This window comes from Chionomys nivalis, chromosome 23, assembly GCF_950005125.1.
Source record: "Chionomys nivalis chromosome 23, mChiNiv1.1, whole genome shotgun sequence".
NCBI lineage: Eukaryota > Metazoa > Chordata > Mammalia > Rodentia > Cricetidae > Chionomys > Chionomys nivalis.
The window spans coordinates 35,217,611-35,231,835 of record NC_080108.1 but is presented as its reverse complement, the minus strand read 5'-3'; the positions used below and the strand labels follow the sequence as shown (position 1 = coordinate 35,231,835).

General features: G+C 47.7%; 1 protein-coding gene across 11 annotated transcripts in view; it reads right to left on the bottom strand.

Annotated features, from left to right (window-relative positions):
- Nav2 (neuron navigator 2) overlaps window positions 1–14,225 on the bottom strand; it is a 635,485-nt gene that overhangs the window by 62,856 nt on the left and 558,404 nt on the right. For 7 of the 11 annotated variants that reach the window (XR_009056140.1, XM_057756590.1, XM_057756583.1 and 4 more), the window contains 3 exons: window positions 11,029–11,145; window positions 9,444–9,582; window positions 361–652 (listed from right to left, as the gene is read on the bottom strand). Coding sequence is in view for 10 of the 11 variants with exons in the window: in XM_057756590.1 (XP_057612573.1) it covers window positions 361–652; window positions 9,444–9,582; window positions 11,029–11,145 (548 nt within the window). In the remaining variant the exon portion in view is untranslated. The remainder of the gene's footprint in view (window positions 1–360; window positions 653–9,443; window positions 9,583–11,028; window positions 11,146–14,225) is intronic. The other 4 variants (XM_057756588.1, XM_057756591.1, XM_057756592.1 and 1 more) reach the window with 1 other exon arrangement.

The window sequence follows — 14,225 nt, the reverse complement described above, 5'->3', positions numbered from 1 at the left end:
ATGGAGTAAGTAACAGGGTAGCCAGAGCTAGACAGTGGATCAAAAGCAAACAAAAATAATAGATAGATAGATAGATAGATAGATAGATAGATAGATAGATAGATAGAATAAGAGAAAAATAAAAAAAAAAAAAACAGATGATGGTGTTGAGGAACATACCTGAGGTCATCCTGATGTCCTTGTGCACGTTCACATATACTGGTACTCATACATTCTCTGTGCACATGCACACCACACACACATGCTCACAACCATTCATACACACCAGTAAGGATGGCTGTAAACAAGCAGCAACCTGAAGAAGTCACTTGTAATGTAATACCCCCAGCAAAGCCACCATGATCTCGGCCGCTCACTCACCAGTCCCTGGAGTCTTCAGGGAGCCAGCTGGAGCTGATGGCTTTGTCCTTGGCATGGTGATGCCCACTTCTGCTGTCATGCCTCGCCGCCATGAGCCTGTCTGAGAGATGACGGGGTTCTTCTTGCCAGACACACTTTTGTCTGACTCATCTGACATGTCTGAAGGGTTCCGCCTCCACTTGGAGCCCGGCTCCATCTTTACTCCACTGTCTGAGCCTCCATCTGACTTCTTGATGTCGTCACCAGACCACAGGGAATTCCTCTCCACCTGGGAGTGCTTCTCAGCGTCAGTCTGTGGACAGACACTGAATTAGAGCTCACTCATGCAGGCCGTGCCAGTCCAGGGACTATAGAAGGACTATCTGCTTACTTTGTGGGACAGTGGCAGCATCTTCTGCTTTCTTTCCTTTTTTTTTTTTTTCTTCAAGGAACAACGAGTAGGGCAGAGAGAGAGTAAAGAGATTGGGGGCAGAGCAGGCCAAGGGCCCCAAGAGGAGAAAGGCAGAGCAGAGGGGAGGTGATGGGAAAGGATCCCCCAACCCTGCCACTTGCGGATAGTCCCCTCCAGCCCTGACTCTGAATCTCCACCAGCACCAGCATGCCCCCTTTCCTTTTGTTCCGCATCTTCCTGCTGTTCCTCCAGCAGGGAGATCTTTGCATCTAGTTCGGCAGACAATCTAACACCCAAGAGGGCAGGAGCAAGCCTGTGAACTCCACCAATCTGATCCGGGAAGCACTCGACCGGCAATAGCAATGGTGCCTACTCCAGCCCAGCTCCCCATGATGCGGCAGTCCTCAGACAAGTGAGATAATTAGGCAACTTTCTTTGGAAGAGCCCGAACTGCTGGCCATGAAGCCCAGGAAGAGATAGGACTGTGCCGTTAATGAACCGCAGGGCTGAAGGACACAAAGGGAGCTGGAATGTTCTGGGGGCCCTGGGGCTTGCAGTTGGCGGGAGGGTATGGGGAGGGAGAAGTCTGTATGAATAGGAAAGGGGAAGTCCCCAGTGCTTTCAGCTGACCAGCTGACCACTCTGAAAAAGAAGTCCCCCTATATGAGCTGCTTAGAGGGGACCATGCAGGCGAGGTGGGAAATGAATGTGACCTGGGCAAGACCTGGCCTAAGGCCTGACTGGACGAAAGCTCTGTAGATTGGAAGCCCCTGTTCAGCCTCCTCTCTGTGACTGCCACGCTCCCACGACAGAGCCTCTCACAGGTGCTTTCACGTGCTTGGTCCTTCCTAAAACACACACGGAACCTGGGCCACATAACAGGTACCAGAGATGGATCAGGGGAAGGGACAGCTTCATATTCAGCCACGTGAGACAGAGGAGAGGTCCCGCATCTTTGTGCAGAGCATAAGTTCAACCAAGGTTTGGGAACAGATGACTGCACAGTTACTACACACCTCAGGTCACGACACGCCTGAGAAAACAATCCTGGCACGGGTTGGTCAAAGCTAGTCAGGAGGCATGCAAGATTGCCATCATCTTAACTTCAAAGGTGATCACCAACTCAGTGACCTCAGCCCAGTTTCCTTCTTCTACGTCCTTCCGGCACTCACTGAACTAAAATGAACGTAATGCTCACTGATGGCCACATGTTTAGTGTCTCTGAACCTGTAAGATCAGTCCCCATCCTTAGTGGAGTTTAAGGTCATCTTGAAGTAGCGATGGAATACACAGACATAAATAAATGTGTGACTGTGAGGTGTGATGGCTACCAGGAACCAGGGAAGCTATCTGTCCTGGAACTACTTCAAAAAATATTCAGCCGGGCGGTGGTGGTGCACGCCTTTAATCCCAGCACTCGGGAGGCAGAGGCAGGCGGATCTCTGTGAGTTCGAGACCAGCCTGGTCTACAAGAGCTAGTTCCAGGTCAGGCTCCAAAACCACAGAGAAACCCTGTCTCGAAAAACCAAAAAAAAAAAAAAAAAAAAAAATATTCAAAGGGGCTGGAGAGATGGCTCAGCGGTTAAGAGCATTGCCTGCTCTTCCAAAGGTCCTGAGTTCAATTCCCAGCAACCATAGTGGCTCACAACCATCTGTAATGGGGTCTGGTGCCCTCTTCTGGCCTGCAGGAATACATGTAGACAAAATATTGTATAAATAATAAATAAATATTAAAAAAAATCAAAGCCTCTTCCTCCCGGAACTCACATTTGAGCACATTCTGATACCTAGGGATTGATAAGGTCTAAGCCAGCCTAAGGCTGTAGCACCTTTTATGGACTTGATGGCTATATTGTGTTTCTCTATGTCTCTAGGCCTCTTTCCCACAGTTACACTGTAGTGCAGCTAATAACAGCAACACTAAACCCCTAAGCTTACTGTGTACTTTAGTGCTCCAGGCAAAAAGCTATTACGCTTTTATAACATAGTGCTCCAGGGGCCTGTGAGCTGGCTGGGAAGTAAAGGTACCAGTGGCCTGAGTTCAACTCCTGGAACCCACACAAAGGTGGGAGATGACCCCACAAAGTTGTCCTCTGAAATCTACGCGCTTGTCATGGAATATGTACATACAGAGAGAATAATTTTTTTTTTTTGAGGCAGAGTCTCACTATGCATCTCCATCAAGAACACGCTGACCTCAAACTCAAAGAAATCCACCTGCCTCTGCCTCCCAAGTGTGAGAATTATAAATGTGTACCATCATGTCTGGCTACAATAAAAATACATTTTCTAATTATTTAGAAAATACACACATTTGGGCTGTGGGCATGACTCAGTCGATTGAGTGTTTGCCTAGTATGCATGATGCCTGGTTTTCCCAATCCCTAACACCACAGAAACCCAGTGGGGTAGTACTCTGTAATCTCAGCATTCTAGACATGGAGACAGCAAGATCAGAAATTCTAAGTCATGCTTTACTAAGAACTTTTGAGGCCAGCCTGGGCTCCATGAGACTCTGGTGAGAGAGAGAGAGAGAGAAAGAGAGAGAGAGAGAGAGAGAAGAGAAAGAAAGAGAATATATATAATTTGATATATTTCTCAGCAAAAACCCACAAGAAAATAACAGAATACTGAGGCTTTGAGTGGGAAAGAGACTCACCCAAGTTTGCACAAGGAAGAAGCCATTGTGGGAATTCTACTTGTCCAATTGCCAAGCTCATAATTTAACCCTTATAGTACAGTACAATCCTTGACTAAAGCCCACAGAGATGCAACCTTTTGCAAGCCTGGGGCACCTACTAAAAATACCCACACCTAGTAGATTCTCCTTTTACAGGCAGTCCGGTTGTCTCAAACTCAGGCTGAGAGCAGCCTTAGCCTGGCCCCTGTGCCAAACCCTAGGACAGACTCCAGTCTCATCAAGAGAGTGCACATGTCTCCTCCATGGTTTGGCCTTCTCATCTCTGGTGGAACAGCCCTCCAACTATCACACCCGCCCCCAACTTGGTGCAGGGTGTGAACTCTTCCAACCTCCTTTCTACAGCTGAGGGTTTGTCTGGGACATCTTGACAGGTTTGCAGTCACACATCCTTAGCAAATCCTCTGGAGCCATGTGTAACCAGCAGTGGTATCTCTTGGAAGCTAAAATGGAAGAAAGCTGGTTCTCTGTTCCCAGAGCTTATAATAGGAGGGCCAGTAGGTCAGCACTCTGGTGGTCCTACTGCCTTTTGAAGCTTTTGGATGTCTCTTTGATCATAAACAGGTAAATGGGAAAAGGGCAGATAAGCCAGCTGGGACCTCAGAGAGGAGGACAGTGTTCCCAGAGAGGGAAGCCCGGCCCAAAAGGGGAAGGGCACTGGCTTTGCATGGGCTGCTGTGATCATCTACCCTGTGTGAGGGCTTGGGTTCCTTCCCACCTGGAAGACTATTACAATGGGTGTCAAACAGATGGGATTGAACAGAGAACGAGAGAGAGAGAGAGAGAGAGAGAGAGAGAGAGAGAGAGAGAGAGAGAGAGAGAGCGCGCTAACAGTGAACTTAAGAACTTAAGAGCTAAGCATGGGAGAATTTCATAAGCAGGGTTTCTCCTACCAAACTCTCCAGCTCTGAGAATCCCAGCGCCCTGCTGTGTCTTTAGCGTTTACCTCCTCCATGTCTTACAGACCTAAAACAGGGTTTTAGCTGCCTGAGCATCTAGATACTGAATCCCCTACGGCCTAGATGACGAGGGGACTTTAAGCTGGAGCCCCCATAATATAAAGAATCACAGCGACATCATCCATCACTTGTGTCCTCAGACACTATGACCCTCAGACACTTTCAGTTCATCCTGAGACTGAGTTGTAGTTCATGTTGTAAATACCTTCTATGAAAGAAGCAGGTTTGAAGAGAAGTAACTAGCCCAAAGTCAGAATCAGTAGCTCCCAGGGAGGTGGGCAGGTGCCTATCTCCAGCTATGCTGAACCTGCCATCCTGATAGTCTGGTGTCCAGAGGATACTAGGGCATACAGGATAGCAACTCTGGCCACATTAGTCCTAATTCTGTTGCCTTTAGAGTTAAACAAACAAACAAACAAGCTGACAAAGAATTATATTTTTTACCCTCTGCGAATTTTGTTTTAAAAAAAAAACAACAAAATTTTGGGCATTGAAAATGAAAGAAAATTTTGGCAAAGGCAGCTCACCACCCCAGCACCTGCATTAGTGCCTTCCACAAATCCCGGAAGACTCTAAGCGGCCAAAGACTGAATGTGTGGATGAACGTACGGCAGGCATAGGGATGTTTGCTAAAACCCCCTGCACCAGCTTAGGGCCTGGAGAGTAAGATGCTGCAAAAAGGAAGGCAGATTGCTCTGAAACTACAAGCCAAATCCATCACAGCACGCTGCCCTTTGAATTAGCATCTCAGAGGCAAAAGGGAGACAGAGAAAGGCAGGCAAGTACAGAGGGAAAGGAGGGGCCTCCGAGGAGAAGCTCACCAGCTCAGATTCTGGGAGAAGCATGCTCAGAGCTGGCAAGCTGCTGACAGACCAGGGCCATTATTTTGTGAATGAGAAGGCTCTGAATGGGCCATCCCAGGATGTCACAGGGTTAAAAACTCAACCCCCGGAGCACTTGACTTCGGTGTCACCCTCCTCACTGATGCCACACTTGGCACTTGGACTCACCGGCTCTCCTAGAGGTGGTCATGCAGAAGGGGCTCAGGTCTCACTCAGAGGACTTTGTGTCTCACTCTGAGCCCTGAGCACAAGGGCTCGGGGTGCCCATAAGCAGGCCATGAAGGCCTGTGGGGTACCTTCATTGCTCCTCAGTGTCTGGGGGAAACAGTCCCCTCAGGGAAGCTTCACCTTTCCTTCTGTCTCCTCCTCTTTCCATCAGCACACTGGTAGCTCCCTGCGCTTTCGAGAAAAGAAATTCCCTTTTCAGATGTGAGACCAGGCAGGCTGTATGTACTGTGGGAACACCAAGCCCTCTCTTGCCTCGTGTGTCCTGCCTGGCGGACTGTGCAGCCCACTATCCCAGGGTAAAGCATTATGTGACAAGACCCCCGATGAGCGTACCAAGGAGTGGGAGGGTGCAGGCGCATCTTCCTCTTAGATTCCCTCAAAGAGGGGTAATGGCCCTTAGCATTCCTGACAGCCTGTGGGGGAGGAGGTGCAAGGCTGCCAGAATGTGAAGTCAAATATTTTGAGATGCTCCCTGGACAGGAACAAAGGGAATGTCACAAAAAGTCCATTTAAAAGCACCACGACAATAGGCATGTCGGTAGCCAATGCCGTAGCCAGGATTTCTGCAACCCAGACCCTCTTCAACTCTCATTTTAATATTTTTAATTTGGGTAGATTTGTAAGAGGGCAAATAACAGACCCCAATGAAGAGCGAACCCCCATTATCCCTTAAAATTACTTTTGATCTTGACTAAGACATCTGTGTAGTAACCTTGAAACAGCACCCTGTGACATTTGCAAGAAAGCAAAGTGTTGTTAATGAGGCAAGGCGTTTGCCTGTACCAAGTTCAAATGCGTGTATGAGAAAGACATCTTATTTGGTGTCAGTGGTCTGCAGACTAATTTCTGCCTGTGAGGAGGAGGCAGATAATAAGAGGGCTTTCCAATTCGGTGTTCCCAGATCCCCCTGATCACCTGGAGCTCCCCCATCCCTTGCAGGGGTATTACACGGATTTCCTATTGTCTCAGTGCTTCCTCTAGCCTGCCTACCCCAGATGACCGACCTCCTCACTCCTCCCCTCTGTGTCTAAGGGCAGTTTGAAGTTCAGTGGCTGCTGATATTTTAAATATAGAGCGAGTAGCAGGAAAAAAAGAAAAAAATAATACTGATATTTAGCATCCAGCGGGAACCTAGGCTGGCTGAGTGTCACTAATCTGGGTCTGATCACCAGACGGTGGTCATTCTCAGAGAGTATGGCTTAGTTTGTTTTTAAAATACAATTATTTATTTAGGTGTAGTGCACATGGGCTGGGAGTGTGTGTGTATGTGTGTGTGTAATTTTGAGACAATGTTTCATACGTCACATAGCCCAGGCTGACCCTACACTCACTACCGCACTATAGAGCCAAGGTTGATGCTGCTGATCCCGCCTTCATCTCCTAAATGCTGAGCTTACAAACTCATGTCACTACATTCTATTTATGTGGTGCTGGGGATCCCAGCCAGGGTTTCTTGTGGGTCAGTAAAGCAGTCCGTGTATCCTGCAAATGTAATACTATTTCTTAAAGTTTTAGTGTGTGTGTGTGTGTGTGTGTGTGTGTGTGTGTGTGAGCATACAAGTCCTTGTGCTTACAGAGTCTAGAAGGGGTGAGATTCCCCTGCAGTTAATCTTACAGGCAGTATCAGCCACCCACCATGGTGCCAGGAACTGAACTCAGGTCCTCTGCAAGAGCCACACATGCAACTGAGAATCTTAAGGGCACAACTTGAAAAATTCCAGAAAATCAGCAGTCACACGATGACCGCTCAGGTCAGGATGCAAAGTATTTACCCCAAAATCTTAGTGCCCCTTCTTGTTGTCTGGGTAACAACAACATACACACATGCGCCTACTGCAATTTCTGGCTAAAATAAGTATGCTAGCCGTAATAGGTGATCCCAAAAGCAATGCCTAAAATATTGCCCCAGGTATTCTGCAGCTGCCTTTCATCCCCACACTGCCAATACAGCTTTTCTTTATTTAGCCCCACCCACAAAAGAGACACCTTTGAAACAGAGGCTTCCAACAAGGCCTCTACCTGTACAAAGTAAGATGCAGCTGAGGAGGAAGAGGCTGTGGGAGGGTAGGAGGGGAGAAAGGGAAGGGCCATGCTGGTGGCTGGGGGGAGCTGTGGGAGGGGAGAGAGGGAAGGGCCATGCTGGTGGCTCGGGGGTAGAAGTCCCAGCCTTTCTCAGTAGTTCACCCAAGACATCAGCCCCCAAAGGATTAACCCACACCAGAATTGCCATAGCTGGCCTTGTGCTGGTAACAAACCACAAGGACGACACCATACTTGGCCTGCAGTGAAACAGGGTGAAGGGCAGCCACTAAGAAACACAGCGAGGGCCAAAATGAGTCCACAGAACTGAGCTGTGTTTGAAATGTCAAATCCTAGATTAGTTTAACTGGTGGCTGCTATTACACACTGCTCACAGGGGACCTGTGGCAAGGAGCTTGCTCCTGCAGAAAAACAGCTTCTCACCTTCAGGAGCTAGCTAGGTACATGTTTTTGCGTGCAACAGTACAATTGAAAAAAAAAAAAATTAAAACCAGGTGTGGTGGTGCAAACATGGGATCTCAGTATTTTGAGGCAGAGGCAGGAGGGTTCTGGGCCAATCTGGATCATCTTAAAACTCTCCCAAAAACAAACGAACGAAAACCCAAACAACAACAACAACAACAAAAAGAAAGAGCCGGGCAGTGGTGGCTCACACATTTAATCCCAGCACTCGAGAGAGGCAGAGGCAGAGTTTGAGGCCAGCCTGGACTGTTAGGCAAGAAATCCTGTCTCAAAAAAACCAAAAGAGAAGAAGAAGAAGAAAAGAAGAAGAGAAGGAGGAGGAGGAGGAGGAGGAGGAGGAGGAGGAGGAGGAGGAGGAGGAGGAGGAGGAGGAGGAGGAGGAAAGAAAGAGAAGGAAGGAAGGAAGGAAGGAAGGAAGGAAGGAAGGAAGGAAGGAAGGAAGGAAGGAAGGAAGGAAGGAGATTAAGATTCGGGTAGAATGGCATTCTAACAGCCCTAGGTTCAGATCCCCGTGTTACATAAAGCAAAATGTGGGGCACACCTGTAATCCCAGCACTCGGGATGTAGAGTGGGGATCAACAATCAGGAGAACCCATCTCAAAAAAGACGAAATGTCATTTATAATAATGTAATAATAATTTATAACAATATGAGTAATTAGTGTGGGCGGCGCAACAAGCAACACGCAAGCAAGGGCTGTGACCCACAGACGCCACAGACAGACAGTTCCCCGCCTCAGATTGGGACACACTGACTTCCAGTGAACAGTTCTTAACCTTTGTTCTACTCCCTACAGATCAGACCTGAGCTCACAGACAGCAACGGCTCTTGTGAGAAAGAGGAGAGACACTTTGGACTAGGATCCACACCAGGGGAACCAACAGCCCTTTGCTTATGATCTTCAATGAGTTGTGTGTGCATATGCTTGTGTATTCAAGCAAGGTGCATGGGTGTGTGTGCGTGTGAACATGTGTGAACACACATGTGGAAGCCAGAGGACACCCTTAGCGCCCGTTCCTCAAGTATTGCCTGTCATTTTTTTTTTTTTTTTGAGACAGGGTCTCATATAAACATTATAACTGGGGAGCTTGCTCTGCAGGCCAGGTTGGCTGGTCAGCGAGCCCCAGGGATCCACCTGCCTCGAGGCACTGGGCGTTTGGATGCCCACCACCACATCCAGGTGTGTTGATTTTTTAAATGTGGTTTCTGGGTATTGAGCTCAGGTCCTCAGGCTTACGTTTTACAAACTGAGTGGTTCTCTGTTTGTTCCCTGCTTGTTTATCAGTGAGTGTGAGGCTGCTCTGCCCAGCAGTATTGCCTACTACCTGCTCCCCTTTTCCTACCGAGAGGAGCCAGAGACCAGACGTCAGCGGCTGGACCTCCTCTCCATAGCTGGGGAATTCTGATCACCACAAGCTGGGCTAGCAGGGACACTGAAGGCTGCTGGGAAGAACTGTTCTTACCTGTACATCCAGGTTTCTCCGGGAGGAGGCAGGCGTGTTGGCATAGGAGCTGATGGATGAGCTGGTATTGATGTCATCCGTGCTGAGATTGTCTATGGTGTCGCTGATGCCGCTGCTGACGGAGCTGCTGTCATCCCAACTGACAAGACAAAAATATCCTCAGCCACCTTCTAGAGAAGCTTGGTCTAGAAAGGGCCCAGCCTGTGACCTAGTATCTCCCAGGGGGCTCCTGCTCAGATGAGACTCGGCTACAAGGAAACCTGAGCGAACGGTCTGGTCCCACTTCTCCAGAGTGGGTGGAATCATGAGCAGAGGCTACAGACCTTGGTGATGTCCCTTCCATCTTTTCCTTCACTCTAGGAAGCCTGCTGAACCTCCTCCCCAGGGTGGGAGGGGGGTACCGGGCAGGGCAAGACTGGCAGGGGAGATAGAGAGGGAGCAGAGCTGGAGAGCTGCTATGTGGTTCCCTGGACACCTCTCCAGAACAAACGCCTGAGGACGGGGAGTGCAAAGTATCCCCAGAGACCACTCCATCTTATTAGTAGCTCTGGCTTCATAATATCCCAGGTACATACAGAGAGAGCACGACTCTCCTCTTTCCAAGCTTCTAAGAGGGAGAGGCCAACCCCTTCCTGGCAATGATCCTCCATCCTTGGTTCCCCATCACTGTCTCCCACCTCCCAACACCATCACACTTAACCAAGCACCAGACCTTACCACTGCCCTTTTCAAAACACAACCATCCATGTGCAGCTCTGTGCGGCACGTCACCCCACAACCTGTGGTGTCATGGGTGTCTCCTTTCCTTAAGGTCTCTGACTGTCACTCCTCCCTGCGCCCCCCACCCCAGGTGCACCTGATGTCCCTCTCCAATCCTATCTTGCAGCCTTATGCACATGGACTTCTGTCATTTCTAAGCCAGGACTATTTTCCTTCACAAGGCTTTCCTTGACTGTCCCTGCCTCCTCATCTTTTAGGTCTCAGTGGACGTGTCACGATTTCAGAAAGGCCAACCCATTCTATTACCCCAATATGAGATATTTTTCTTCTTTGTTTGTGGGATGACGGGCATATAGCCAGTGTTCAATAAGTACTTGCTAGATTGAAACCGTGGGTGGGTTCCATCAAGTTAACTGCCAATGTCAGCGTGGCACTGTTCTAGCTGAGCTGGTGACGACAGCAGAATTACTTCTCCTCTCTTGCACAACTAGAGAAACTGAGGCTTGGACAGGTGGGATGCCATGTACACAGTCAGCTAGAGAGACACGTGTAGCTCAGGATCCAGTCATTCTGACTCCAGTGTCACTCTCTACTGTGACAACCGCCTCCCACGACATCCTCTGTGCACACCACACATGACATGGTCCATTTTCCCAGGAGGTCACGAACTCAAGGTCACACAAGGCAGGAAGGACAGGACTGATACTCAGGCAGTGACTTAATCAGATTACTGCCCGTGTGTCCTATAAGGACTGCTAAAAATCTTTGAAGAAGGTTGTCAGGAAGCCTTCCAAGTATGGGGAGCTGAAAATTTAAAAAGCCAAGAGAGCCTTTCCTACACACACACACACACACACACACACACCTCAAAAGAAGCTGTAGCTCAGCTGGGCGGTGGCGGATCTCCGTGAGTTCGAGGCCAGCCTGATCCACAAGAGCTAGTTCCAAGACAGGCACCAAAAACTCCAGAGAAATCCTGTCTCTAAAATAAATAAATAAATAAATAAATAAATAAATAAATAAATAAATAAGAGCTCTAGTTCACTCCACTAGCCTAGCTTGGAAGGCATCTGCCTCTAAATGCCGAGCTCTGCTGACCAGGGGCTGCAAGGGGCTGCTGGGAAAGCCTGCTTTCGGTCCAGCCACTCAGCTCGCCCATGTGGCTTTCAAAAGTCAACCTGGAAGGCTGCAAAGAATGTAGGAGAACCATAAAGCTGATGCACAGAGTAGATGGGATAGAGCAGTAGAGAGTACAGCAGGGGCCCCATGGGCGCTGTGGGTGGAGGGTGGATGATTCTTTGGTGTGGCTGGTACATCAGTCAGATCTGGAGTCAGAAACACAGGGGGAAGCGTGTGGACCAAGTGATCTGCTCCTGCGCAGTGCCAGTTAGCTCAGGCTTGTTATTTGGTGAACTTGTGCGCTAACCGGCTATCAGGGAACTGTAATTTGTGAGTGGCTCCAGACGTGTAGCTGAGAGTCAGACGTGAGGCATGTGGGAAGCGAGATGTCAACGGAGCGGGAAGGAAGTCAGTGGATACAGTCAAGTGGTGAGTTCGAGACCAGCCTGGTCTACAGAGCTAGTTCCAGGACAGGCTCCAAAGCCACAGAGAAACCCTGTCTCGAAAAACCAAAAAAAAAAAAAAAAAAAAAAAAGACTAGGACTTGAAAGAAATCTAGAAGTTGTAGCTGGGTGGTGGAGGAGCATGCCTTTAATCCAGAGACAGGTAGGTGGATCTCTGGAGTTTGAGGCCAGCCTGTTCTACACGCTGAGTTCCAGAATAGCCAGGGTTACACAGAAATCCTGTCTTGAAAAACAAAACGAAACAAAAATAAAAAGTTGTGTATGTACCGCAAAATGGGGAGATGGGATTTGAGCGAGCAACCCTGGGGGCCAAAGACACAAAGGGAACAGAATGGCCGTTCTTCAGTGGGACTTGACCACACCTGGGTTCTAGCTTCAAATCAGACAAAGGAAAAACCATCCAATAAGAGCCCACTGGAGATGACAGGAGTCGGAAGAATGTGATTTTTAAAGCTTCAAAAGGACAGTAAGCCACCATGTCACTTCGTGAAGTTTAGAAAGCCCAGTGAGCACTGGTCTAGCTAGCCTCTACTCATAGATGCCCTTGAGTGCATTCCAAAACAGCCTTGTGATTCACAGCTTTAAGAAATGATTAATATGGGGGTTGGAGCGAGGGCTCAGGTTAAGAGCACTGGCTGCTCTTCCAAATGTCTTGAGTTCAATTCTCAGCAATCACATGGTGGTGCACAACCATCTATAATGAGATCTGGTGCCCTCTTTTGTCTGCAGGGATCCATTCAGGCAGAACACTATATACATAAAAATAATTAAATCTTTTAAAAATATTATTTATAGCCAGGTAGTGGTGGCGCACACCTTCAATCCCAGCATTCAGGAGGGAGAGACGAGTCTCTGTGAGTTTGAGGTCAGCCTAGTCTACAAAGTGAGTTCCAGGACAGGCAGAGATACACAGAAAAGTCCTTTCTTAAGAAAATCAATATAGGCCGGGCGGTGGTGGCGCACGCCTTTAATCCCAGCACTTGGGAGGCAGAGGTAGGCGGATCTCTGTGAGTTCGAGACCAGCCTGGTCTACAAGAGCTAGTTCCAGGACAGGCTCCAAAACCACAGAGAAACCCTGTCTCAAAAAAACAAAAAACAAAAAAAAAAAAAAAATCAATATAATATATATATATCTTATTGATTTATCTGATGTGTATCAGTGTTTTGCTTGTATGTCTGTTCACCTTTGGTGCGCATAAAGGGCAGAAGAGAGGGTTGGGTCCCCTTGGAACTGTGGTTACAGACAGTTGTGAGCCACCATGTGGGCACTGGAAATCAAACCCAAGATTCTCTTCATAGTTTGAAAAGATGTGAGATTAAATGAATGATTTAAAAACTAGAATAAGGTTACAGAAAGAATTGAGGGGCTGGAGAGATGGCTCAACAGTTAAGAACACTGGCTGCTCTTGCAGAGAATCAGGATTCAGCTCCTAGCACCTGTATGGTAACTCACAACTGTCTGTAAGGACAGATCTGGGGGATCTGGCCTCCCTGGGCACTGAACACACACGGTGCACTTATATACACTCAGGCAACATACCCATACACATAAAGTAAACATAAGAAAAGAATCAAAATGTTGACAATAATATCTTACTTTACATAATCTATTTGCTACCAAGAGTTAAAAGCTTAGAGAGACTTAGCTTTATTCCGGTGTCAACTGCCTTGCTAGAAATTTGAAGTGCTTATGGGAGCCAGGTGGATTCAAGCCATAAGCACATTTTAAAATGTCCAAGGAGATTTAATAATTTAAGTTTGCAAATAGAATTGTGTAAGTTTGAACAGCTAAGTCTAAATTAACAAGGTAACAATCGGCAAGTAGATATTATATTTTTGTAAAAAGGTTTCTTTTTTTTAAGATTTATTTATTTATTGTGTACACAGTGTTCAGCCTCCTTGTATGCCTGCAGGCCAGAAGAGGGTACCAGATCTCATTACAGATGGTTGTAAGCCACCATGTGGTTGCTGGGAATTGAACTCAGGACCTCTGGAAGATCAGCCAGTGCTCTTAACCTCTGAGCCATCTCTCTAGCCCTATAAAAAGTTTTTTTTTTTTTTTTGGTTTTTCGAGACAGGGTTTCTCTGTGGTTTTGGAGCCTGTCCTGGAACTAGCTCTTGTAGACCAGGCTGGTCTCGAACTCACAGAGATCCACCTGCCTCTGCCTCCCAAGTGCTGGGATTAAAGGCGTGCGCCACCACCGCCCGGCTTAAAAAGGTTTTTTAAATTTGTTTTTATTTTATGTTCATGAGTCTTTAGCCTGCATACACACACACACATATGCGTCACCTGTGTGCTTGGTACCCAGAGAGTGGAACTGAAGTTACAGAGTGACTGTGAGCCAGTGCTGAGACCACAAACCCAGATCATTAGGAACAGCAGCCGGCATCTGTAACCACTGAGCTATCGCTCTGACCCTGAAATACTGTGAATTTACACAGAAATATTTGACTTAGGTACGTCTTGTTAGGAAATCCA